At 39.6% G+C, this 23,658-nt stretch overlaps 1 protein-coding gene across 1 annotated transcript in view; it reads left to right on the forward strand.

Annotated features, from left to right (window-relative positions):
* Window positions 1-2,595: 2,595 nt before the first annotated feature.
* Window positions 2,596-23,658, forward strand: part of RPS6KC1 (ribosomal protein S6 kinase C1) — a gene marked incomplete at its 3' end in the record, with an annotated part of 87,900 nt that continues 66,837 nt past the window's right edge. Inside the window, 7 exon segments of the mRNA XM_081997737.1 lie at window positions 2,596-2,802; window positions 7,544-7,579; window positions 12,015-12,135; window positions 20,865-20,921; window positions 20,924-20,968; window positions 21,474-21,589; window positions 23,521-23,614. Of these exon segments, the coding sequence (XP_081853863.1) occupies window positions 2,698-2,802; window positions 7,544-7,579; window positions 12,015-12,135; window positions 20,865-20,921; window positions 20,924-20,968; window positions 21,474-21,589; window positions 23,521-23,614 (574 nt within the window). The 5' untranslated portion in view covers window positions 2,596-2,697.

Here is a 23,658-nt window from a genome sequence, read left to right on the forward strand (position 1 = left end):
GCATTTCAAGATGATTTTTTTTTTTCAGAAGATGCCTCAGTTGGCTATTGAAATTTAAATGAGATCTATCATATAATTCACTTGGGATTAGTAAATGATGGCTTCAGTCCCATTGATCTCTGTTTATACCATTAAAACCTTAAAACTACCACATCTTATGAGATGTTACAAGAAAGTGCTGCTTCATAAGCAAATTTATACCAGAACTGGTTGTCTAATCACATTATTACACTAGAGGGTTATATGAGCTGCACGATGTATCAAATAATTAGTATACCATGCAAGAAATGTTCCTTGTTTACTTGAGCAAGTGTATTTTCAACCAGCTGTTTGTTTTTTGGATGTGATGCAACTATATCTGAGTAGCTGCAAGCTTCCTATAGCTAAAATTGGAGAAGATGAGAATAAAAAAGTATCCTTGATATCATTCTGTCCAACCCATCACTTCAGATCTAAACAAACCTTAGATTAGGGTCTCTCATTTGTACATTAACATGACTCCAAACAGAACATCTCTTCTTGAAAAGTTTCTTTCAATGAAACCTCAACTGCATCATCATTGGTATAAGAAAACAGTCACCATCTAATGCAGTTTGATGGGTATCTTACAGCTTTGGGACTTAGAAACTTACTTTAAAAGAATGATGATCAAGACCAAATTATCTCTGAGGTGCTCCTTTTGATAGTTACTTCCATGAAGTTAGATGTACCAACACCTTGTCAAAAGATGTGAAAGACACACTCTTCCTCTCTCAGAAGGTGAGACTGGCAAGTGAGCTTCTAACAATGTCCTCTCTCTTCCCCATTCCTTAAGAAAATGCTCTCCATGCAAAAGAGACTAGACCTACCAAGCAATTCTTAGTGATAAAAAAAGATAAAGAATCTCTCTAGTAACTTGATAGCTGGGAATGTCAAAGTAATGAAAATTGAGAGGCAGGATGCTATAAAACTCACATTTGGACTGTTTCTGTCCTATGACATGTTAGGAAGAGTCATTGTGTTCTCCCACAGAAAATGACCTTTCTCTGGGATAGCACTATTCAAAGGAGCAGCTGGATCTGGATGCTAGAGCACTTCTATGTGCAGCTCCTCTGATCTGACTTTGCTATGCTCTCCAGGATTGTCAAATCAACTGTTTTCTGTCAGACCAGCCTTAGGAAGGGAACAGCTGGTCCACTCATGCCTGTTTCCCTGACTCTGCATGTTTGCAGGACCACCTTGCCTCTGGCATGCAGGTTGGAATGCCATTATAATGAGATAGAAATTGAGTGAGGGCAATGTTGAAGTTAAAAGTAACAGTAATCTTGTAATCACTAGGAATAAGGACAAGGTGCAGCTGTGGCCATACTTCCAAACAGCGCCACACTGAAACTGTTTAGAAAGTCTCAATGGTGAGCTTGTGCTCCCAGATCTGCGGAAGTGAATCTTATCTGGAACTCAGAAAATGAACGTGATTATAGAAGATGACCTTTCATTTACATAACAATAATTGGAAACGTTGTAAAGGTTCACAATGCAGTTCAGTCATCCTTAAAGGAGAGACACTTGCATACTATGAGCTTCAGTACAAGAGTCTCTCATTTTTTACAAAGAAATGCTACTAAGTATTTTTCTTTATGTCAAAAACCTGCATGAGATCAGAGATATTAATAACCTGGTAGTGAAAAGCTGATTTTTTAACATCTGCTACTAAATGAATGAAAACACAGTGATAAAAACGCAAAATAATCTTACGAGTTTATATAATCTGAAATGTGATCTCTATTTGTATAGATCCTACTACAGCCAAGTAGTTGGAGGTACCTGTAAACTTGTGAAAGGAGGAAGTCTGGCAAGCGCCAAGTTGCGCTCCTTTGAGCTGAAGCAATGCACCTCAAGCCCCGGAGGGTTTCCTCACACCAAAGCGTTTCGCGGACCTGTGCGCGCAGGAGAGCCCACCTGCAGGGAGAAGTCCAGGTACAGCTTCAAGAGTCTGGAGGAGACATGAAACACAAAACATGGCAATCTAGCGACCATCAAACTTGCCTTTCTGTTAACATTGCTCTTTAAAATCCTTGAGTCGTTTCTGGGTTACAGGCATCTAGATTTAGGGCAGCGTATCTTAAAATAGCCCGCGGCAAATGCTGGAAGCGGTGTACCAGCTCTGTCAGTGGAAGGCCTTACTACAGGTTTGTAGGTGCCGTGGGGCACCTGTATTTGAAAGGGGCTGGGTGGTCTCTGCTGAGTGTAACTCCCTCACGGCCGTGCTCTAGCAGAGTACCTTGCACTGGGCTGGACAGCCGCAGGGCTGCGCCTAGGTGATATGATGGCGACACCTTGGCCCCACCCGCGGCAGGAAGACTTTCAGTCCCGGTCAGCGGCGGCCACATCCAAGCTGCCTGTGAGGAACGGAGGATACTCAAAACCGGCAGCTGGAAGCGGTGTTGGAGGGAGAGGGCCCGGCCCTCAAGCGGGCCGTCCCGCACCCAGGCAGCAAGCGGCGCCCGCCTCAGGCCCAGCCGCCAAACCCAGTTCAAGGACACCCACAGAGCGAGCGGCGCACTCCCCTCACGGCCACGGCCGGGCGGGGCGGGCCCGGCCCCCGGCACCGCCCGGGCGGGGCGGGGCGTTCCTGGGCGCCGCTTCCGCCTCAGTGGGGCTCCGGCCCGGCCTGGCCCGGCCCGGCGCGGTGGCGCTGGCGTTGCGGCGGGCGGCAGCATGCTGGGCCCGCGGGAGTGCGGCGGGGACCTGGCCCGCTTCTACACGGTTACGGAGCCGCGGCGGCACCCCCGCGGGCACACCGTCTACAAGGTCACGGCGCGGGTGAGTCAGCGCCCGGCCGGGCCCCGGCCTCTTCTGTGCCGGCTGCCCGGGCCGCCGCCCTGCCCCTCGCCTCCTCCCTGCCCCTCGCCTCCTCAGGTCCCCGGGCCTAGCCTGCCTGTAATTTGGTCTTTAAGGGCGCCGTTGCGTGCGGAATAGAGCCTGTGGCTGGGCTGCCGGTGGGGATCCTGGCGTGTCCTGGGCGGATGAGGCCGGTCGCGACGTGGAAACCCCCCTCAGGGACAAGGATGGGTGGGAGGGAAGGCAGGGACACGGCGGCTTCTCCTGAGCTGAACCTCGGTCCCCTTCTGCAAACTCGTAGCTTCACGTAACGTTGTAATTGCCTCAAACGTGCTTTGCAAATAACTGTCAGTTCCTTTCTTGTGGCAGGGCATAGAGAATAGCCTAAAACCAAACAGCTCTGTCTTCCCCCCTGCCTTCTTCCCAAACACCCTTTGGATAGGGTACAATGGAATTGCTCTGCCTTGCCGCCTGCCCCGCAGTGCAGTCGGCTCCGGAGGAAAACCGAGGGAGCAGAGTATGTGGGTAAGCCCACCTACGCTGGAAGCACAGGGCTGCTTGAATTGAATATTTAGACAGCCCCGTTCTTAAGGGCTGTGTGTGCCTAGTCTTCAACCCCGTTTGGGCAGAAGAGGATCTGGCTGAATAAGAGAGGCCTACTAGGAGAAGGAGGAAAGCTGAAGCAGATAATTAGGTGTTGGGAAAGCTGGCTTGGTTCTAGTTTTGCTGAAAGCTCCTTCTGTTCCCATAGGGAAATTTCTTGCTTTCTTTTCTCCTCCACTTTCCTGTTTAAGACAAAAAGGGAGGGGAGTAAGGAAATATGTGGACATAGGTGCAGGAGGAGTGGGAGTTCTGGTCACAAGTGTGGTGGGATATATTGAGAGCATCAGAAAGTGTCATAGAGGGACAGAGTTCATTTAAATGACCTGTGATCTTGTAGACGTTCTGCCTGTAAGCGCAATGTATGTTTATATGCACCCTTCCCTTAATTCAAAGAATGCAGCATCCGGTATGTGTACATATATTGTAGCACTCAGGTTGTTCGATTATGATCACTTTGTGTGACTTGTGAAATTAAAAATTTTTTTAATTCTTTTTTGTGAAATATATCTACACAAGTCCACCAAACACAAATATGGGACACGTTTAAAACATACTTTTTAGTCCAATAAAATGTAGTATTTGTTAAGGGAGAAAAAGAAAAAAAGAGTTGTTTTTCCCTATGATGATTTAATCTAAAAAGCCTTTCCTGAGATAGAGGCAAGGAGGAAAACAGCGCCATCACATCTTTCTTCAGTAGCTCATGATGGGCCAAGTCTGTGTGTATGTTTTAAAAAGTTGTGTCAGTGCAAGAGAGAACCAAGACTGATGCTTATTTTATTGTGTTGACTTTGTTCTTATCAGCTAAAGCCAGTTAAAATGCTCTGTGATATGCTGGTTTATGCAGAATTGTTCAAAAGCAAGTTGTGGCTAACTAGTGAGGAATGTCCCTTTCTCTCCATGTCCCATAAGTTGTAGATGCTCTGGTGCTTTTCCAGGTGAAGCAATGTAGAATCAGGCGGTGTGCTGACTGAGTGTGATTTAGTACAGAGCAAGGAGCTGATCAGTCTGTGAGCTGTCCAAATTAACCTGAACTCGAGCTAGCCAGAGATCATCGTGTTTTGATATCTAAAATTCTCAAAGTGAAAAACATATTTCTCTCTTATGCGGCGAAGGATGCTTTGGATTCACAAACGTACAAGTATAAATAACTTTTGTTTCAGTAGGGCAATGGTAATCTGTCATGTAGTACTTGAAGTGAGGATTTGTGAAGTTAGATGCTGAACAAAATGATTTAAAAATAATTCAATGTACATATCTGTTACCCTCCCTTTTTCTCTCCTCCTATTCCTCCCTCCTGTTCCTGCAGTGATCTGGCTCCATGGTTGATATCGCAGCACTACAGCTGTATTTGCTGTTCTGATGCTCAGCAACTTTGGGGGACCGCCAGGAAAAAAGTGAGGTGGATCTTCCTGTTGTGTTGCATACCCTTCTGTCTGAGATCTAGAGTACTTGGTACATGCTAGTGGAGATTTTTGGTTCCTTTCAGTGGTGCATGAGTGAATTCTTTGTGAAACAAAGCTACAGGAACTTTCTGTTCCAATATAATGATAGACTAATAATCATGGATGAGAAAACACTTGTTTAGTGTGTCATGAACATCTGACCCAAAGGCACAACTACCTGTCCAGTCTTTTCTGAGTGCTAAGGTGGTCTGTCCTTATTGCAGCTTTTTCTTAAAAGTTTTGTTTGTATAGCAGAGAATATGTATTTTATTTACAATTGTGAAGTAATTGTAAGTGTAGACAAGATTAAATGAATATTGTTTTTTTAATATCCATTTCCACAGGCTAAAGAACAGAAAGAGGTATCAGCAAGTTGCAAAACTAGGAGTGTTCTTTAATGATATCTGAAAATATAGGCCACTAACAGAAGTTCAGATAATTTAGAAGATTACAATTATTAATGATAACTAAAATTCTGATGAGTTATGTTGGATATCTGTAGGTCAGACAAGGAACAGGATAATCTGAAATACTTTGTTTTATGGTGAGGATCCTTGTAGGATCTCTGTTTTCAGAGCCTAATGCAGTAATTGTGCATTGCTTAGCTCATCGGTGGATATCCTAATGATATTTTAAAAAATAGATTAAAGTTTCATGCATTACAGATTTGCAGAAGGAGCTGACTGCAGTGATCCCTGTGGGAGGGTTGAAAAAGTGCACTGAAAATTTGGGGGATTGGATCATCTTTGCCAAGTCTCTAGGTTGATTATAGGTTGGATTGAAGGAGCAGACTTCTTCTGAGGTTGACCTTCAGAAAAGGATATGAAGAACAAAATAGGACAACACATAAATTATTACGTACTGACTTAAAGTTGGCATGGCTGGTAGATATAGAAGGCGATGTAACATTAGAACAAGTGTGAAACAGGGCCTCTGGGTTTTATTCCAGATTCTTACTAACTGGCTGGGTAATTACTCATCTCTCTGTGTCTCCTTCTGCCCATCTGGTAACTTACCTAGCTGCCAAAACTGTTGCAAGGCTTTAACTAAAGGTGAACTGCAAAGCAAAGCAGTTGGTGTGTGCCCTTTGGTGTTCTTCTGTGATGTGTAGCCATGCCTGTGATACCTTCTTCCCCCAGCTCTACAGGCTCCTTACATCAAGTATGCCAGCTATTAGAAAAGAAGGTTAGAAATATTTCACCAATTGTACATATGAACTGTCTGGTAGTGAATGAAGGAGCAACAGCTGCCAAGGTTAAGATTTGGTGAAGTTGCCAAACGTTAGATTACTCAAGAGTGAGGAAAAGTTGAGGAAGGTTTTATCAATGTAGACTACGTTGGAAGAAGAGGACTTTGATGTGCAAGGTGAGAGAAAGAACTTAGACTTCCAAAGGAAAATGTTTTAGGTCTTTTGGGAGGTTGCTAGAGAAGATAACACTTCTCTTTTCTGTCTCGTCTCCTCCAAAATGCATGAAAGATTACAGTGGCTGGGGTGTGTTGTAAACTGGTGTTACAAAGTCTGGGAGGCTTTGGCAAGGATTCTTGAAAAATGAAAGGGAGGAAGAGAGCTAGTTTGTGGGGAGTATGAGGGATATGTTATTGCCAGTTAGCAAGAGGAAAGTGTAGATTCAGCGACTTCCATCTTAGAGCAACAGCTGACTGGCGCTTGCAGTACAGCGGGATGGTGTGTTAGTCTCTGGGGTGCAAGTAGTGTGGACTCCTTGTGAGTGCCTGTATGCATCACCTGTTCACAGCACTAATTATTCTGGGATGTGTCAGTGTGTGGATAGTCTCAGTTTGAATTGAGAATGCCCTACTTTGCTTTAGCCAACAATAGGCTAATTATTTTGTTAAACAGCTTTGGCTGGGTTATAATGAAGAATATACTGATTTGCACAAGATAATTGCAGTTATGAATTAAAGGTGTCTTTATTTGATTTGTTTGTTTGTGTGGATATGCTCTTACTGCTGTTTATAAGCCCAATACAGAACTTGGATTACAAAGGCTTTTGCAATCAATATTTATTTAAAGAAGAAAAATCCTGACAAAATATAGGCTTCTTTATAATGTGTAGCCAAGCCTCATTTTCACTGCAATTTTCCTTTGGACAAAGTAATTTATCATTAATAAGCAAAGAGTGTTTAAGGAGAAACAAATACACAAGGATAGAGTCAGACGTGTGTGCCCATTGATGGCTGCAAGTAAAGTGGAAATACTGTCTTTAGTAAATGCAAAGCCTCTTATTCACAGTGAGGTTGTGTGCAGCTTATATGAAGCCAAGTAGCCTTAATTAGCTCTGCTTATTGGGGATAATGTGGCCCTAATAAGAATTAATAGGAAGAGACTGGAAAGATGATGGGCAATGTGCTCTACGTAGCTTTGTTTTGTGAGATGCCTTCTGTGCCCCCCTAGAATGTATGTCTATTTTTAATCACAGCAACTGACTCTCCTGCTAAAATACCTCACCGTGTTGTATTTGCATATTAGAGTTCTATAAGACATTATAGAATGTCTTAAATTAAAACATTTCTGAGCACAGAGGAACATGCAACTGTGTGCCTTTTTCCAGATTTTTCTCTTCAGCAACAAATCATTGTGTGTTACTCTTTTTAACCTCCAAACTGAAAATCCAAGTGCTTATATGTTTGTTTTTTTTTTTCTTTGTTTTGTTTTTCAGATTGTTTCAAGAAAAAATCCAGAGGATGTCCAGGAGGTAACAGTTTAAACTTGTGCAAATGTCTTTGTGTATCACACTATGCCTTTTGAAGCATCTTTGATGTAATTTAGCAATTTCTGTGTGTTTTGTCATTGTAATTGAGCAGTTTTTGGAAGTTTCCATTTGTCTTTAGCTGTCATAGTTGAAAACAGTAGCTAGTGTAACATGTTGCAATTCATTCCTCAGTAATGAATTGTGACTTGAAACAAAGTCTTGGGGAGTAAAGTGTCTTCTGATGATAAAACTGCTTTGATAACTTTGCAAGCTCTTTTCTCAGGGATGGAATTGGCACATTGATGGTTACTTAACTCCTACTGGTAAAATTAGAGATCAGTCCACAATCCAAGTCTTAGGTCTCAGCTGTAGGTACTCTTTTCCTCTTTAACCAATACTTCACTGAAAAACCTACATCATTACTGTCTATTAGTGAAGAGGGAAAATGGAGGAGTGTAGGAGTAGTTGAGAGAGATTAGTCTGCAAGTAATATATTATTCCTCTCTCTCTCAGGCTTCTTAAGTGTTTTCCAGTGATATACTTTGATAAGACTTCAAAATTGCTTACTCTTTGCCTCTTCCGAAAAGGCTCTGAATAAGGATCTGCTGTATTCTTGTGCCTCTTTAATACCTCGAAAGACTGTCAGGAACCATTTTATTGAGAAAGAAAAATACATCATGTGTTTGTGCGTTGTGGGGTTGGTTTTTTTTTTTTTTTTAGATTAAAAAACCTTTTTTTCTCTTGATTTTTTTTTTCTGGCCTAATGACTTGACATTGATACTATTCTACTATGTCCATGCAAAATCTTCCTTCAAAAGCACAACCTTAGGGCTTCTCAAACGTTATGTAACATATGCATATGTTCAATTTCCAGTGCAGTCTCTTACTACAGTTGAGGAGAACCTGTATAGTTGATGAAAGAAGAGCCCATAAATGAATTAATTGCATCTCTGTGTGGTCAAACATGAGTTACTGATTAGTGGCTTGGCAGAGGTGAGAATTAGCTAATACACCTAACACCCCTTTGTTGCATCCTCTTTGAAATCTTGAGAATCAGACAAACATGAACATTCATGCTTTTTGCATTTTTTTAATCTCTGGAAGATTAAAACAGCCTATCAGAATCAGATGATCATGGATCCAGTTTTAGAACTGCATTACTGTAGTTTGTAGCTTGATGTTCACCTTTTCCAGGGAGACTCCTGAATTGAACCTATCCATGAGCACATTCTGCCATTACCTTAATCTTCATTTGTGGGAAAAACACTATATAGCAGCTGTTGATGAACCATTCATCAGAAAAATATATTGTAAGTGTCTTTCAGCTAGAGTATTGCATGAATATAATATGTTAAGTAGTTTTGAAACTGTAGCAAAAGCGTATCTTTTAGTCATTGCTTTGGTCATTGCTTTGTTTGATCTGTGGCTGTAGGTTAGCCATGCAGGATTCCACTAATTCTAGTCTGTAAGAAGACTTAAATGTTCTATGAACTTGATGATTGCCCTTTTCCACCCTTCACTGTATGAAATTAATTATTTTGCATGTGATAGCATGTTAGGTGTGGTGTGATTCTGTTATAAGCAAGCATCTAAAAGTTCCTAGTTATTAAAAGGAATATCCTAGATGGGAGTTGCCGTAAGGGTGAATTTTAGTCAGAAAAACATGTAAGTTGGGAGTGTTTCTGTTATACTGGCTTCCTATGATAGAAAAAGAATTGTGGGCAGCCTTTGAAAGCAAAAGAATGTGCTCCTAATCTGTTCCCACTGAAAATACCTCAGTTTTCCAAAATGTTCAATTAGAATTTCAACAGACAAAATTTTGCGCACACAACCACCCTCTTGCTTTATGATCTGTCTCATGCAGATGAGCCCTTCCTGCACCCATACAGGACCACTTAACTGTGCCTGCCTACTCATTCAGAAGTCTCTTTTAATGTCACTGATGTTAATACATATGTTACATATGTACAACTGTACATAAGGCTGTGTACTGTGACCTCAAGGCTACTTTGCCAGTTCTCTGTCACCTCTTTTAACTGCTCTTTGGAATACAAGCCTTTAATGCAGGATCTCTCCCACTGCACCTAAATACCGTTCAAGGTATCCTCAACTGTTGTTGTGGTACAGGAGGATAACCTTGTAAGGGCTTTCTTCTCAAAGGATGAAATAAATTAATGTGAAGTTGTGCATGGAGGAGTTAATAGGTACAGAAAGGCTAGCTGACTTACCTCTAATTTCCTTGCTTCTGGGGATTGATGCTGGCAACATGGTGTGTGAGGCAATTGTAGCTAGGGTAGTGGTGTGGTCTTTTTTTTTTCCCCCCTCTTACTCGTTCATGGAGGAGAAGGGGTTGTTCGTTGTGGAACAGATGAGTCACATGAGTTAATAGAGATCTACTAACTCTAGCCATGACAAGTACCTTATTGTGTTACAAGTCTAACATATGTTTTATGATATACTTGCTGTGCTTTGTTGGGCCTCAAAGTACAATGTATTCTTCCTCCAAATCTGATTTCTAACGAATATGTTAGAGTGGGAACTTTGCTAACTTTGAGCTGCACACATGCAAAGGCATGATTTCCATGAGCTTGTGAAAGGTTTTAGGATGACCTTGACTGCTTTTGCTATGCAAGCTACTTAATGGCTATTTATTTTTTTTCCTTTTGGCTATAGGGAGATCACTTGCAGCAGTAAAAAATGATACTTTTTTAGTGAAATGGAATCTCATGTTCTTATTTTCTGGCAGCTTTTCACGTTGTCTCCCAGTACTGACAATACAGTAACTTCATGTTACTTCACCATCTTAAGTAATTTTATGTTCTATATGCACAGTGCTCAAGAAGTGCTAATCATCCACTTTCTGGATGTTGGATTAGATGGAAGTACAGCACTGAAAAATTATTGTTTCTGATAGCAAAATTGCTAGTTGGCCATCTTGAGAGATTTTGATTTTTCTTCCCACATCTGTTGAACTCCACCAAGTACCAGTTGTAATTGAGTCCTGGATGTCTGTGCACAATAGGTGGGGCTGAATCAGGACTGCTAGTTTCAGTATATCTAAGTTTATAAGGTGGATAGAGTGGTTGCTGTATTAAAGCTTTGCACACCCATTGTTAACAGTCCTGTTACCTCATGCCTGTAGGTAGGACTTGCATCTGCTGAAAACTTAGGCGGCCTCTGACCTTAGTGTTGAAAAAAAACAAACAAAAGCCCTCCAAAAACACCACCAACAAAGCACCCCTGTAAAATTAAACCATTTACTTATCTCTAAATCTGGTTTGCTTGAAAAGAGTAGTTTTTTTAATTATGATCACTCACGAGAAGGCAACCTGTTAAATCAGTCAGAAATATTTGGAATCTTTTAAATTGTGTTTAGTTGTATTAAGCTAATTGAGACATTTGACTGATGGAACACTGCAATCAACTGCTGAATGCATTGCAGTCTTTTTTTCCACTTGTTTTACTTTAATCACTTTACGATAGTGTTGAGGTTTATTATGTGGCTTAGTGAGTCTGACCAAAACCGAGGCCAAGATATAAAATGTCTTTGTTCTTTTTTTTTTTAATCCTGATACCAAACCTGTTAGCAGTCAAGTGTAAATTTTATTGCTCAGTTCTTTCCCTGGCTTGATTTTCCTGTTGGGTTCTCCTCCTTCCTTGAACAGAAAGAATACAAAGAATGAGATAGAAGAAGGATAAGGCAGATACCTGGCTGGGAGGAACCTGGCTGGCAGATAACTGCTTCTGTCTGGAAAGGATGGATTGGGAAAGCTGGTGTAATGAACTAATGCTCTCTTTGTGTTCCTGAAGTCAGAGATTTTGTCTAGATTACAAAAGGAACGTATTTAATTTTTGGTCAGGGTTATTAGTAATAAACCATTTAAAATATGGGCTTGCATTTACATGTGATTAGCATTTTACATCAACACACTACAAACTGGTTTGTAGTCCTGGGCGCTTAATGTGCTGTCCTTAAGAATCCCTTACTCGTATTGATTTATCTTCCCTCATTTTCTCTTTTGTTGTGTCTCTTCCCCATACCTGCAGCTGTGCCAAACACAGCATGCTATTGAGTGTTGGATAGTGCAGCACTACTGTTTGGTGTTGTTTCTTCTCTTACTGGTTGCCTGTGTAGCTCTGGATTGCAGTGTGACTGAAACAGTGCTGCCTTTGCCCTCTCTGTTTCCTCTTTTCAGCTTGTACTTAGTATTTTTTTTTCTATGCACTGTGGTCTTGTTAGTCAAAAGGGAGGTTGAGGACAGATAATGACCATTTTCTTAATGGTTGTTACAGTTGTCAGTTCAGATTGTATATTTTTGAAACATATTTGCTGAATGTTGTGATTTGATTTGCTTAAAAAAAATCTGTTTGTTGTGTGATGCAATGTGAACAATGAACCTCACTAATGCTTCTCTCCTCTCCCCTTTCTTTGCCTCAGATAGTCGTTTGGAAGAGATACAGTGACTTTAAGAAACTGCACAAAGATCTTTGGCAAATTCATAAACACCTATGCAGACATACAGAACTCTTTCCACCTTTTGCCAAAGCAATAGTGTTTGGTAAGCATAATTTCTTTCTGACTTGCTGAAATTCTTTGATAACTCAGTATTTACAACTGTGTCTTGTTCTGTAGCTGCATGGAACTTCTCCCTGTGCTTTTACTACTCAACTTTTTGGTTTTTTGGTCTTACTTGTAGGTGTGCTGGTATCATAACTTGACACTTTTATTTATTTTTTACCAGGAGTAGTTATGTCCTTGCTCCCATATTAGAGATACTACCTCAGATGTTTATTGATTTATATGTTCTGTATCTTTACAATGTACATTCCCTGTTTTCAGGAGCATGAAGTCTATACTAGCGTTGTGAACAGCACTTGAACAATCAACAAAGATTTTCATATATGAGCTGTCTGGGATTTTTTAGTGATGAGTTACAGTAAAGTACCAGGCGGTTATTGCAAAAAATAATTTTTTATTTTAGGAATTTGATTGTAATTATAAATTTTATTTAGGTAGGCTTTTGAGATCAGTTTTACATATAGCAGTTAACTGTTTCACCAAAACAACCTGTAAAAGGATTGTAACTCTGCATGAGAAATACATGGCAGAAAGTAATTCACTCTTAAAAGCCAAAGGTCTTAACTTAATCCTCACGAATGAGCTATAGGTGGACTTCCAGTGAAGTGGTATGACTCCATATAGAACTCCACCAACCACACTTTTTTTTACCTATGTGTTTTGTTTATTTTAGCAATGGGTTTTTTTTTTGTTTTTAGTGTGTGTGCTTTGTGTTTAGCACAAACTGTTGCTGGTTTTTTTTTGTGAGCATATATATCACACAATATCCAGTGTTTTTTTTTCAGCACTTTTTTAATGTGTCCAGCATGTTTGGCTTCTTTCTTGCATGCATCTACTATGTGTTTTGCTTGTGTTTCTGAGGTGTTGCTAACTGTCCCAAATGGGTTTGGTGCTTTTTGGTGTGCATCTACCACTTGCTTTCGAGCCATTTTCCAAGCATTTGAATCTTTTCTTTTTTTTTAAGGTGTCCAGCAAGTGTTTGTAATTTCTTTGCATGCATCTACCATGCGCGTTTGGTTTGGTTTTGGATGAGCTTTTCGTTTTCTAAAGTGCTTTTGGGTTACTAAGGCATTTCTATGGCATTTAAGAGTTGTTCTACTGTATTCTTTTTTTTAAAGCATCCAGCCTGTTTTTATGCTTCTTTCCTGTATGCATCTAGCATGGTGTTTGGTGTTTTTGGCATGCATCTCCCACATGTGGTGTTTTGTGGTTTTCTTTTTTTTTTTTTTTTTTTTTTTTTTTTGGCAAGGTTTCCTATGTGGATTTTGGACAATATTTTTGTTGTGTTTTTTTGGTTCCTAAGGCGTGACTGGGGCATTTTTTTGTGTTCAAGATTTCTTTGGTGTGCATATAGCACACAATTTTCTGCAGGTTTTTAAGTGTCCAGCATGTTTGGACTTTTTTTGGCATGCATCTACTAATTTTTTTTTTTTTGAATGTTTCTAAGGCATTTCTAAGGCCTTGCTGACAGTCCAGGATGTTTGGTGTTTTCTGGTGTGCATCTACTATGTGTTCTTTTTTGGTGTGTTTTTTTGTGGGCTTATCAGTTACTAAGGCATTTCCATGGGTTTACAAGTTGTTTTAGTGTGGTAGCTTTTTTTGTTTGCCTTTTTTTGGTTGTTTTAGGCATACAGCCTGTGTTTGGTTTGGGTATTTTGTTTTTTGGTTGGTTTTTTTTTTTTATGTGTACCTTGTGTGGTTTTGAGCATCCATAGAATTTTGGACAGCATTTTTTGGCAAACACCTACCATGTGCTCTCTCTTGGCAAGGTTTCTGGTGTGAATCCTGTACTTTTTTTGGCATGGCTTTTGGTTCCTGAGGCGTCATGGCAGTGTTGTGGTTTATTTTTTCCTCTTTTTTGGTGCCCAGCACTTCTTAGGTGTCGGGTTTTTTTTCATGTGTATATTGCATGATTTTTGGTGGGTTTTTAAGCATTTTTCAGCATTTTTTAACACGTTGAGTATTCTTTCAGCATGCATCTAACCATGTGCTTTGTGAGTGTTTCTGAGGTGTTTCTAAGGCATTGATAACTGTGCAGAACAAGTTTGGTACTGCTTTTTGGTGTGGGTTTTTTTAAGTGTCCAACATGTGTTTGGCATTTCTTTGCATGCATCTACCACATGCAATTATTGGTCATTTTAACAGTTTTTTAAGCATTTGACATGTTTGGCTTTTTTTGGCATGAATTTACTGCATGTTCTTTTTTGATGTCATTTTTTTCTCAGGCTTTATGATTTCTAAGGTGGTTTTGAGGGTCTTTTCAGTTTGTGAGGGTTTTTTTTTGGGTTACTAAGGCATTTGTATGGAGTTTGCAAGGTTTTTTTGTCTTTTTTTTTTTAACTATCCAGCCTGTGTTCATGGGTTTTTGTATGCACCTTGCATATGCACCTTGCATGGTGATTAGTGTCCAGCACGTTTGGTGTGTTTTGGCATGCATCTACCATGTGCTCTGTTTTTTGGCAAGGTTTCTTGTGTGGATTTGGGGCATTTTTAGGTGTGGTTCCTAAGGTGTTCCTGCAAGCATTATTTCTGTCCAGGATTTCTTTAGTAGTTTGTTTTTTCTTTTTTTTCATTCATATACTGCATGATTTTCAGCACGTTTTTATAAGAGGTTTTTTGTGTGTCCAGTATATTTGGTGTTTTTTTAGCATGCATCTACTGCGTGCAATAATTGGGTGTTTTAACAGGTTTTTAAGCTTCTGACATGTTTCTCTCTCTCTCTCTCTCTCTTTTTTTTTTTTTAAAATGAGTCTACTGTCTACCACGTGCTTCGTTCTGGTGTGGTTTTTGGCAGGCTTTTCAGTTTCTAAGGTGTTTTTGGGCTGGCTTTTCAGTGTCTAAGGCATTTTGGGGTTATTAAGTCCTTTCCCTGGTGTTTACAAGTTGTTTTAGTGTGGTGTTTGGTTTTTTGTTTGTCTGTGTTTAATCATCGAGCCTGTGTTTATGGTTTTTCGTGTGTACCTTGGGTGTTGTTTAGTGTCCAGCCTGTTTGGCTTTTTCTTTGACTGCATCTACCATGTGCTCTTTTTTTGGCAACGTTTCTGGTGTGGATTTTGTGGGGTTTTTTTTTGGTGTGGTTGCTAAAGTTTTGGTTGCTAAAGCGTTGCTGCGGCACATTTGGCATTACTGCGGTGGTGTTTTGAGCATCCAGCATGTTTGGCATTTTTTGGCATGCATCTCCCATGCAATCTTTTTTTTTTTTCTTTTTGGCCAAGGTTTTTACAACTTTTTTTTTTTAACTTTTTTTGCTTCTGAGGCATTGTTGTGGTGGTGGTGTCCATTGCCATGGTGTTTCTAAGATGTTTTGATGGGTTTTTAAACAGAGCACACTTATGGCATTTTTTTGAGTGTGCATCTATGATGTGCTTTTAAGTGTTTTTAGCATCCAGCATGGGTTTGGCACTTTTTTAAAAAATCCTGCTACCATGTACTTTTTTTGTGTTTTTTCTGTATTTCTTGCTGAACAGTGAAAATGCTAGAACATGTTTAGCATTTTTTGGCATGCAGGTAATGCTTGCTTTTGTGTGTTTTGCCTGTTTTCCATGTTTATCATGCATGTTTTTTCCATGCGTTGTGCACATTTTAGCATCCAGTCAGTGTTTTGTGTGTTTTGGCATGCATCTAGTGCCTGTTTTTGCAGGTTTTTAGTGTGTAGCATTTTTAGCAGTTCTAGCAGCATTGGGCCTGCATCTAGTGCACATTTTTCCACATTTTTCCTGTGTGTTGCACATGAGCATGTTTTAGCGTCCAGTGTTTGTTTCGCATTTCTTGGCATACGTCTATTGCATGCTTTTACATTTTTTTTATCTTGTGTCATGGTTTTAACATGCCTTAGCATCCAGTGTGCTTTTGGTGTTTTTTGGCATGTTGACTACATGCCATACATGGAAAAATGTGCAAAAACATTTTTAGCATTGTTGCATGTGTTTAGTGTAAGCTTTTTTGTTTTTGTGCACCCTAGCTTTTTTTGTGTGTTTTTTTTCTGCATTTTTTAGGTTTTTTGTTGTATATAATTTTTTTTTTTGTATTGTGCTTTTTTTGGTGTATTATGCTTTTTGATGTGAGTTTTTTTGGCATCTACTATTAGTTTGGTATAGTCAAGCCTGTCAGTTTGGGAAGTGCCAAAATTGAGGTTGTTTAGTCAGCCTTTTTTCCACCACTTTATGTGACAGCGTTATAATACTGCCTGGGGTTATGGTCCTGCAGCAGTATTTGCTGGCTGCCCTCCTTTGCCTTGAGTGCTGGAGAAACTGTATGAAACTCCCCTGGAGGCAAAACCTCAGCCTGGAAATCGCAGTTTTTCCTTTTGATATTCAGGTATTCAGGACCAAATACTGCCACAGACTTGTAATTTTTGCTACTTAGTGCTACGGTGCTTATCCTTGATGACTACTGCATGTAGGCATGGCACTGAGATGCTTTAAAGAATATACTAACATAAACAGCTTTGAAGAGTTGAAATTAGCTTATAACTCAAGTCCAAACTGCCCCTACAGCTTTGGAGGAGCTCTGACTTAACCCCTTCTGTGTGGACACACAAGTGAGAGTCAAGGAACTGAACTCTGATGCAGATTTTATGGTTCTCTGCTCAGAGCTGGGTAAAATTCCTAGTTTAAATAGTCTTTCACTATTCACGGCTAAATTGGATCCAACTTTTATGTCTTTTTATTTTTGCTTATTTGTGAAGCTGGAAGTGGGGTAAGCTTCGGTGCTATGCCGGAACTTGTGCATTAATGGTTAAATAGAGAATGTAATATTAGTTTTATCCTGGGATGATTTTATATCTGATTTACAGAGTAGAGTGCTCACTGCACAAGTTACTTAAAAAGCTAATATTTGCAAAGCATAATTTAATTTCAGGTAGAAGCTATTCATAGGGGAGGAGAGAGAAGGGTAAAAAGAAAAGAAAATCAGGATGGAAGAGAGTATGGGTTTCTAGTATCTTAAATAATTTTAAATTGCAAGAAATGCAAATTAATTGTTTTTACACTAGCTCTGTAAGCAAGGGAAGAATTGAGTGAAATCCCTTCTGAAAGACTTCCTTCTATTGTATGTGGTGAACAAAAGTGACTGCAATCTACATTATTAGAGAATCTACAGAAATATTCAATGTAGTTATTTACAAAAAGCACTTTGAAATAAAAAAAAAACTAAACCAAAATCCACTACGTAAGAATGAAGCTGAGCTACAGAAGAATACAGGAAAGAGGAGGTAATGTAAAAACAAATTTTAAATGATTGATACATAGCTGAAAGGAACAGAGATGTATTACTTTTCACTTTAAGAATTATTTTTCTATTTAAAGCATAAAATTTTACCGTTTATCCTTCCATCTCACTCCTACACACAATAGTTGCTGTGTGTTTTATTTTAATTTAAAGCATTTACTTCAGATCAGACCTAGTGTTTTTTTGTACTAGAGGAAAAATGTAGTTTTAGGAGATTTTAAGTTTTTGACAAACTTAAAACTTTAACTTAAACAGTTAATAGTGAGCTGCAAGATCCATCTCTGTTAAGATCGTTAGTTTTCAAGCTGCTTTAATGGAGCATTTCTGCAGTGTTTATTTCCTGTGGTGATGTTCCACTTGTTGAAGCTTTTAAACTAGTTAAGTTCACATTGCCAGTAGTTGCTGGCAAAGTGTAGATTTGGTGGTGTTTTGTTTTTTTTTTTTTTTTAACTATATGGGTGCTTTAAATAATGTGAATTATACTCTCCACAGAACAACATGTATACAAAATGAGCATTGGTGGTTCTGACAGTTGAACTTACGTGTAGTAGAATTATTAAACCGGAGCAGAACCGCAAGTTCAGCATTCAGAGTTTCAGGAGATGGTGTGGAAAGCTGAGATGTATTTAAAAACGAATGGGTCATGCTGTGCTTCCATATTTGATGCAACCAAAGACTTGCCACATCTGCAGAACTAAACTGCATTGCATGTTTTACACCACAGTTTTTGATAATTATAACATGAAAGTGCATGTATTTTTATGTTGTTACAATAGAGCTGCTTACATGAAAGCATGAAACTTGTTGGTGGGGAAAAAGAAATCACTTTTTCTGCACTTCACTTGAACCTTTTCCACCCATCTTATGGAGAAAACTTAATGTCCTTGAGCATAGGAATCTAAAATGTTGTAACAGATCCAGCTCTTAAAGCTTCTCTGAATTGTGATGCAGCAGTTATTTCTGGGAAGTGATTACTTTCCTTCCCTAATATGCATGAGCATTTCTTCAGTATTTTCAAACTGCTTTTTTCTGTTGGACACTTTAAGTATTCCCGTGTGTTTGGTATATGTGGCATTTTACCAAAATGGTAAATCTGTACTCAGCATTTCTTGTATCTAACAACTGTGGAAATGTACTCTAGTGTAAAAAATACTCTCCTTCCTGAGGAAAAGAAACCAAAAAACCCCAGATACTAATAACTTGCTAACAGTGACTCAGAAAGATGATTTACATTGTAAAGTTCAGATAAGAATATATTTGGGATTTGAAAATACCGAATGGAGTAGCATATTTAAGAATTTGATGTCGTGTACAGTTGGAAGTCTTGTGAGAAACTGATACATGAACACAAACCTTGGTAGGTGCTTTGTTGTTCAGAACTGCTCCAGAAAATGAAGTGTGGATTCTCTTTACAGGAATTTACATTTTGTAAATGTATATAAGAAATTTTGAATGGATCATTGCTGGAGGAATAGCACAACTGTGCTAATGCATTGGTTATATGCTAAGATTGTAGTTGTCACTTCCTACAACCCTGGAAAGACCTGATCCTATAATGAAGTTTCCATGTGTCTGAGAGATTTAAAGAATAGCAGAAATAACATTGATTTAGATGCAGAAAGACTTCCTGATAGAAATGTCTGAAGAGTCAGCTGGGTATCTAGGCACCTTTGAACATCTGATTGAGAAGGGTGATAATGAAAGTGTTGAGCAATGGAAGATTGCTTGAAAGTATGAAAAAAGAGAGAGGGGGAAGGAGTTAGGCAGGGTTGTCTGGGAATGAAATTGCCAGCAAAATGCCGGATAGTCTGTAAACTAATACTGAATTATGTTCTTCCTTCCCCCAAACTCCCCTAGTTCTGTAAGTGGTTGTCCTGAGAGTGTATCATGATGCTGATGAGCTGGAAAATGTGACAGTGACTAATGTTTCGATGGCTCTGTTCAAACATGTATTTCAATCTTTTTTTTTTTTTTTTTTAGCTCAGCTTCCTAAGAAAATAAGACTTATGTAATTGTGCTGTCAGAACATCAGTCCTCTTACTCATGTGGCTAATATCAGCTAAATTTGAGAGGGAAGGTGTTTGCAAATGTGATTATGTTTCTGCATAGTATGTGAAATGGCAGCTGAGTAAGAGGAGAGTGCACGCCGTGGTGCTACCAAGGGCCAGCCAGGCTCCACTCATACCTGTGAGGTTTGCAGCTGCCTGGGCGATCGGTGAACGCACGCTGGTCAGCCTGGCAATGCTGCTCCTGACACGTCCTGTCTGGTGCCCAGTGGAAGTACTGAGAAGATGTGGATGAGGAAAAATAGTTTTTATTGGATTTGATGACAGAGTAGATTGCGGAGAGAAAGATCCCTTGGAAACCAGGGAAAATGTCTTATAGAACTACTTGCTTGCAAAAGTTACCTGTTTCTGGCCTTGTTAAGTGTATACTTCTCTGCAATTGATTTTCTGTTTCATTATAACAGTGTTCATGTTATTTTTTAGATTCATTTAACTGCCCATGCTGCTGCGCTTTACTGAGGGATGTTTTTTTTTTTCCATGATGTTCTCTTTTTGTGTGGAATGAAACAAAAGCCCTAATGCACCTACGGTGTTGCTCTGAAGACATAGGAAGTTTGATGAACAGTTTAATAGAGCCTGATTTCAGTTGTCACCACTCAATGTGGTAGCATTGCCTCTGCCTTCTTTCTGCTTGCTTGTTGCTCGCTCTTTTGTATGGCTGCTGTTTGTACAGCTGAAAGGGCAGAGTGAACAAGTCACGGAACTGATGCAGCTGAAAATTAGCCCAATGATGTCTTTCCTTTCCTTTCATGGATGAATAACCCCCAAAAGCTTTGTTTGTGATCTTGTGAGTATGTGTGTGTCTTTCTAGTTTTATTTTCTTTTTTCTGGTACCACATGGGCAGGAGCTATTTACTTGAAGAATTTCTGGAAAGAATCCTGCTTTGATACTTTCTTCTGGGATTATGTTTTTGCTTGCTCTGAGTATAAATGAATTTTGCTTCTGTATTCAATGTTTCTTTTGTCCTCTTCAAAGGTTAATGCCACAGAGCTGTCACAGGTGGTTCTTATTTTTCTGCTCATGCTGTTACAGCAATACTGTGTCTTGAACTTGTCTTCCCAGTCTTTTTTTCCCCTCTGTATAGCTATTCCAATATCTGTTCCATTCTCCTCCAATTATTACTGTTAACCTCTGCTCTTTTCCTTTTGTAAACTTGTAACTATTTCAACAACAAAGTGACATTGATATGAAAAGCTAAAAGAAGTTGCATGCAATTGTGAAGAATGTGAATTTAAGGTAACAATCCAAGGGTTCTTTCTCCTGAGAAGCAAATCTCTCAAGTGAACTGTGGGATTGTTTTTTGAATACGTTTTTTCTAATTGGAATGTCTTGGGTGCTGGCTAGGGAAAAGGGAAGGATCATAGGTTTTGTTAAATGAGCTGCTTCCCAGCTCTGCTTACACCTTGAATCCAGGAGGAGTGGAGACCCTGTCTGCATGGAGCTACTTCAGAGGAAAGCTTCAGAGCCTTGTAGCAGGGCTTCACCATCTCCCCTACACTCTGTCTTCTCCATAAATGGCACGTTGGAATTGATGATCTGTTTGGGGGCTTTTAGCAATACTTTGTTTACTATCTGCTCATACTGTGTGTTGTTCATGAGAATATGTGAAGAATGCTCAGCTCCTTACAGGATTTGGGCCATAATCAAGGCTGACACTGACTGGCATATTGTCAAATTGTGCATGTATCATTTGTTGTTAGATAACACTGGACACCCGTTAGTGTCTCTTGGCTAATCAAGAGTGTTGCCTCACATATTCTTACAATGAGAGGGCGAAGAATTCTTGTCGTAGCTGCCAGCTTTCATCATCCGAGTGGATTGCAGAAGATGGGACTCTAGGGACAATTGAGACTAGGAAGTTTGAAGATTTACTATGTTCTCCTGAAGCATGGGATGACTTTCATGGACTCAGGGCATTGTCTCCAGAAGGTTGCTTTTGTCTTGATTTTTTTTGTGGTGGTTATTATTGCAGAATAAATGTGTAGTTATTTCTAAAACTGTCAATCTGTGTGTCTGTTCCAGGGCGATTTGATGAAACTGTGATTGAAGAGAGAAGGCAATGTGCTGAAGATCTGTTGCAGTTTTCTGCCAATATCCCTGCTCTCTATAACAGCAAACAGCTTGAAGAATTTTTTAAGGTTTGTTAGTATTTGCAGAAGTATTTGCTTTTTACTGATATGAATAAAGTGTAGTGTTGATTCCGCTTTATAAACTGCGGAGTGACAGTGAGCTGATCTGACACGCTTAGTGAAATGGCTGTGAGTTTTCCATTCACCCCAGAAATGTGGCTTTAAAAAAAACCCATACCACACCTCTGCATGGTAGAAAGTTTTACAGGAATGTCAGGTGGAGGGATTTGGAATTTTTGTTTCTTGAATGATGAGCAAAACCTGTGGTATTAAAGCCACGTGTTCAGTGGGGAAGCAATAAAAATATTCTCACTGTTTCTATATTTTATGTCAGTATTTATAGCTTCAAACCAAAGGATGGAAGACTGTCTAGACTGTTTTCTTATGGCCTGTTATGGATTCAGGTCTGTGACAACAAATTGGGCATATAACTAGTCAAATGCGCTGCTTGTACAGTGTTGTGAGAACCACTCTCCATAACATAATTTAGGACAACATGTTGATTCAGACTTCTTTATTACATCTGAAGCAGTTTGTTTTCAATACTTCCTTCAAACCTCTTTTATTTTCAGTAGCTTATTCGAACATTCTGCAAACACGTAATCATAAATCTACATGTAAATGTGATAGTAACTCCCTGGAATTAAGGAATGCTCATACGGCTGAGATGGGACTTAAGTGTATTGATGTGTTAAGTATATTTAAATAATACATATGTAAAGGCAAAATTACAGGGAAGCTTAAAAATCTTCACTTATTTTCATGATGCGGTTATTACAGAGCCCTTTAAAGTACTTAAAATAATTTCTTGAAGCTTTTGTGGCAACAATGAATTGGAGGCTGAGTTAGAATATTTTACTTTTCAGTTTACTTGCATTTGTACTTTTTCAGTTCTTTGGAAATACTTCTGTTGTTTTGGGTATTTGTTCAGAGCTCTTTTTCCCTCCTTTGCTTAACAAAACTATTAGTTTTAGCCTTCCAGTCGACCTTTTCTGGCTTTTTAAGGCAATGAATAAAACTAGAATGGTATTAATTTTTATAGGAGCAAGTATGTCTATAAGGGGAGTTATGCAAGTGTAATAATTTAGGCTTGTTTGTTAGGTGACGTTGTATCATGTTTTCCTGTAAGAAAGCCTTAGGTTTTGATCAGTCACCAGTTCAGCCCGTGTCCTTTAGCTCTGCTCACAGGTGGTTTTGTTCCTTTTCAGATTTTTGTGCAACTAGCCATGGAGAGATAGCCTTGGATAATGAAGTCTTAGAAACAGCTGAAGGGAGTACTGTGTGTGCCTGTGTACTATAAACTACAGAAAAATGGGCTGGCTAATGTGAAAATGCGCTGGGCTTGTTCTGAGATGTGAAGCAGAAATAACTAAAAAAAAAAAAATTAGGTGGTTTCTGGTGCAGTTAATTGTTCCTGTTGTTACTTTACTTTACCTTTGATTCCTTCCAGGCTTGGGAGGGAATAAGGTCCTCCTTATATGCTGTCCTGGACTTATCTTCCCTGTTTGTCCAGTCTTGACTATGGCTGAGCTCAAGATAGTGTGTCATGGGTAGGACATTACTCTGATGGACAAACGCTCCTATGTGAGGGAGCTGCTGAGCTAGGGACTACCACTGAAGGGCACAGACTGTATGTACCACAGGAGAGCAGGAGCATTGCTGTTCTCTCCCTGTTAAACTCTGGGATTTGCAGGCAGGCCTGCTGCAGCCTGTATGGTTCAGGACTCTGAAGCTGCAGTAGGCTAACTGTTTAGATACCTATACAGGCTGTGGCAACCAAACATGGCCTAACCAAAAGCCCTTGTTTAATTTGGCAGGCTTATCTAGTTTAATGGAGCATTCATTGGTTAGGAAATTTAATTTTGACTATCACTTCTATATAATGAGACTTTTCATAGAGCACAGCAGCTAAATAATTCCTTTTCCTCTTTTTTTTTCAGGGTGGAGAGGTGCATGATGGGTCTGAACTGATCGGTCCTGTTGAGCCTCTTTCTGACTCTCTGACAGACAACCTGTCTGACTGCAGCTCTGAAGGTTTGCTTACTTTTCTTGTGTAACCTTATAGTGTGATGTGTTTT

Source organism: Phaethon aethereus (genome assembly GCF_964289735.1).
Source record: "Phaethon aethereus genome assembly, chromosome: 3".
Classification (NCBI taxonomy): Eukaryota; Metazoa; Chordata; class Aves; order Phaethontiformes; family Phaethontidae; genus Phaethon; species Phaethon aethereus.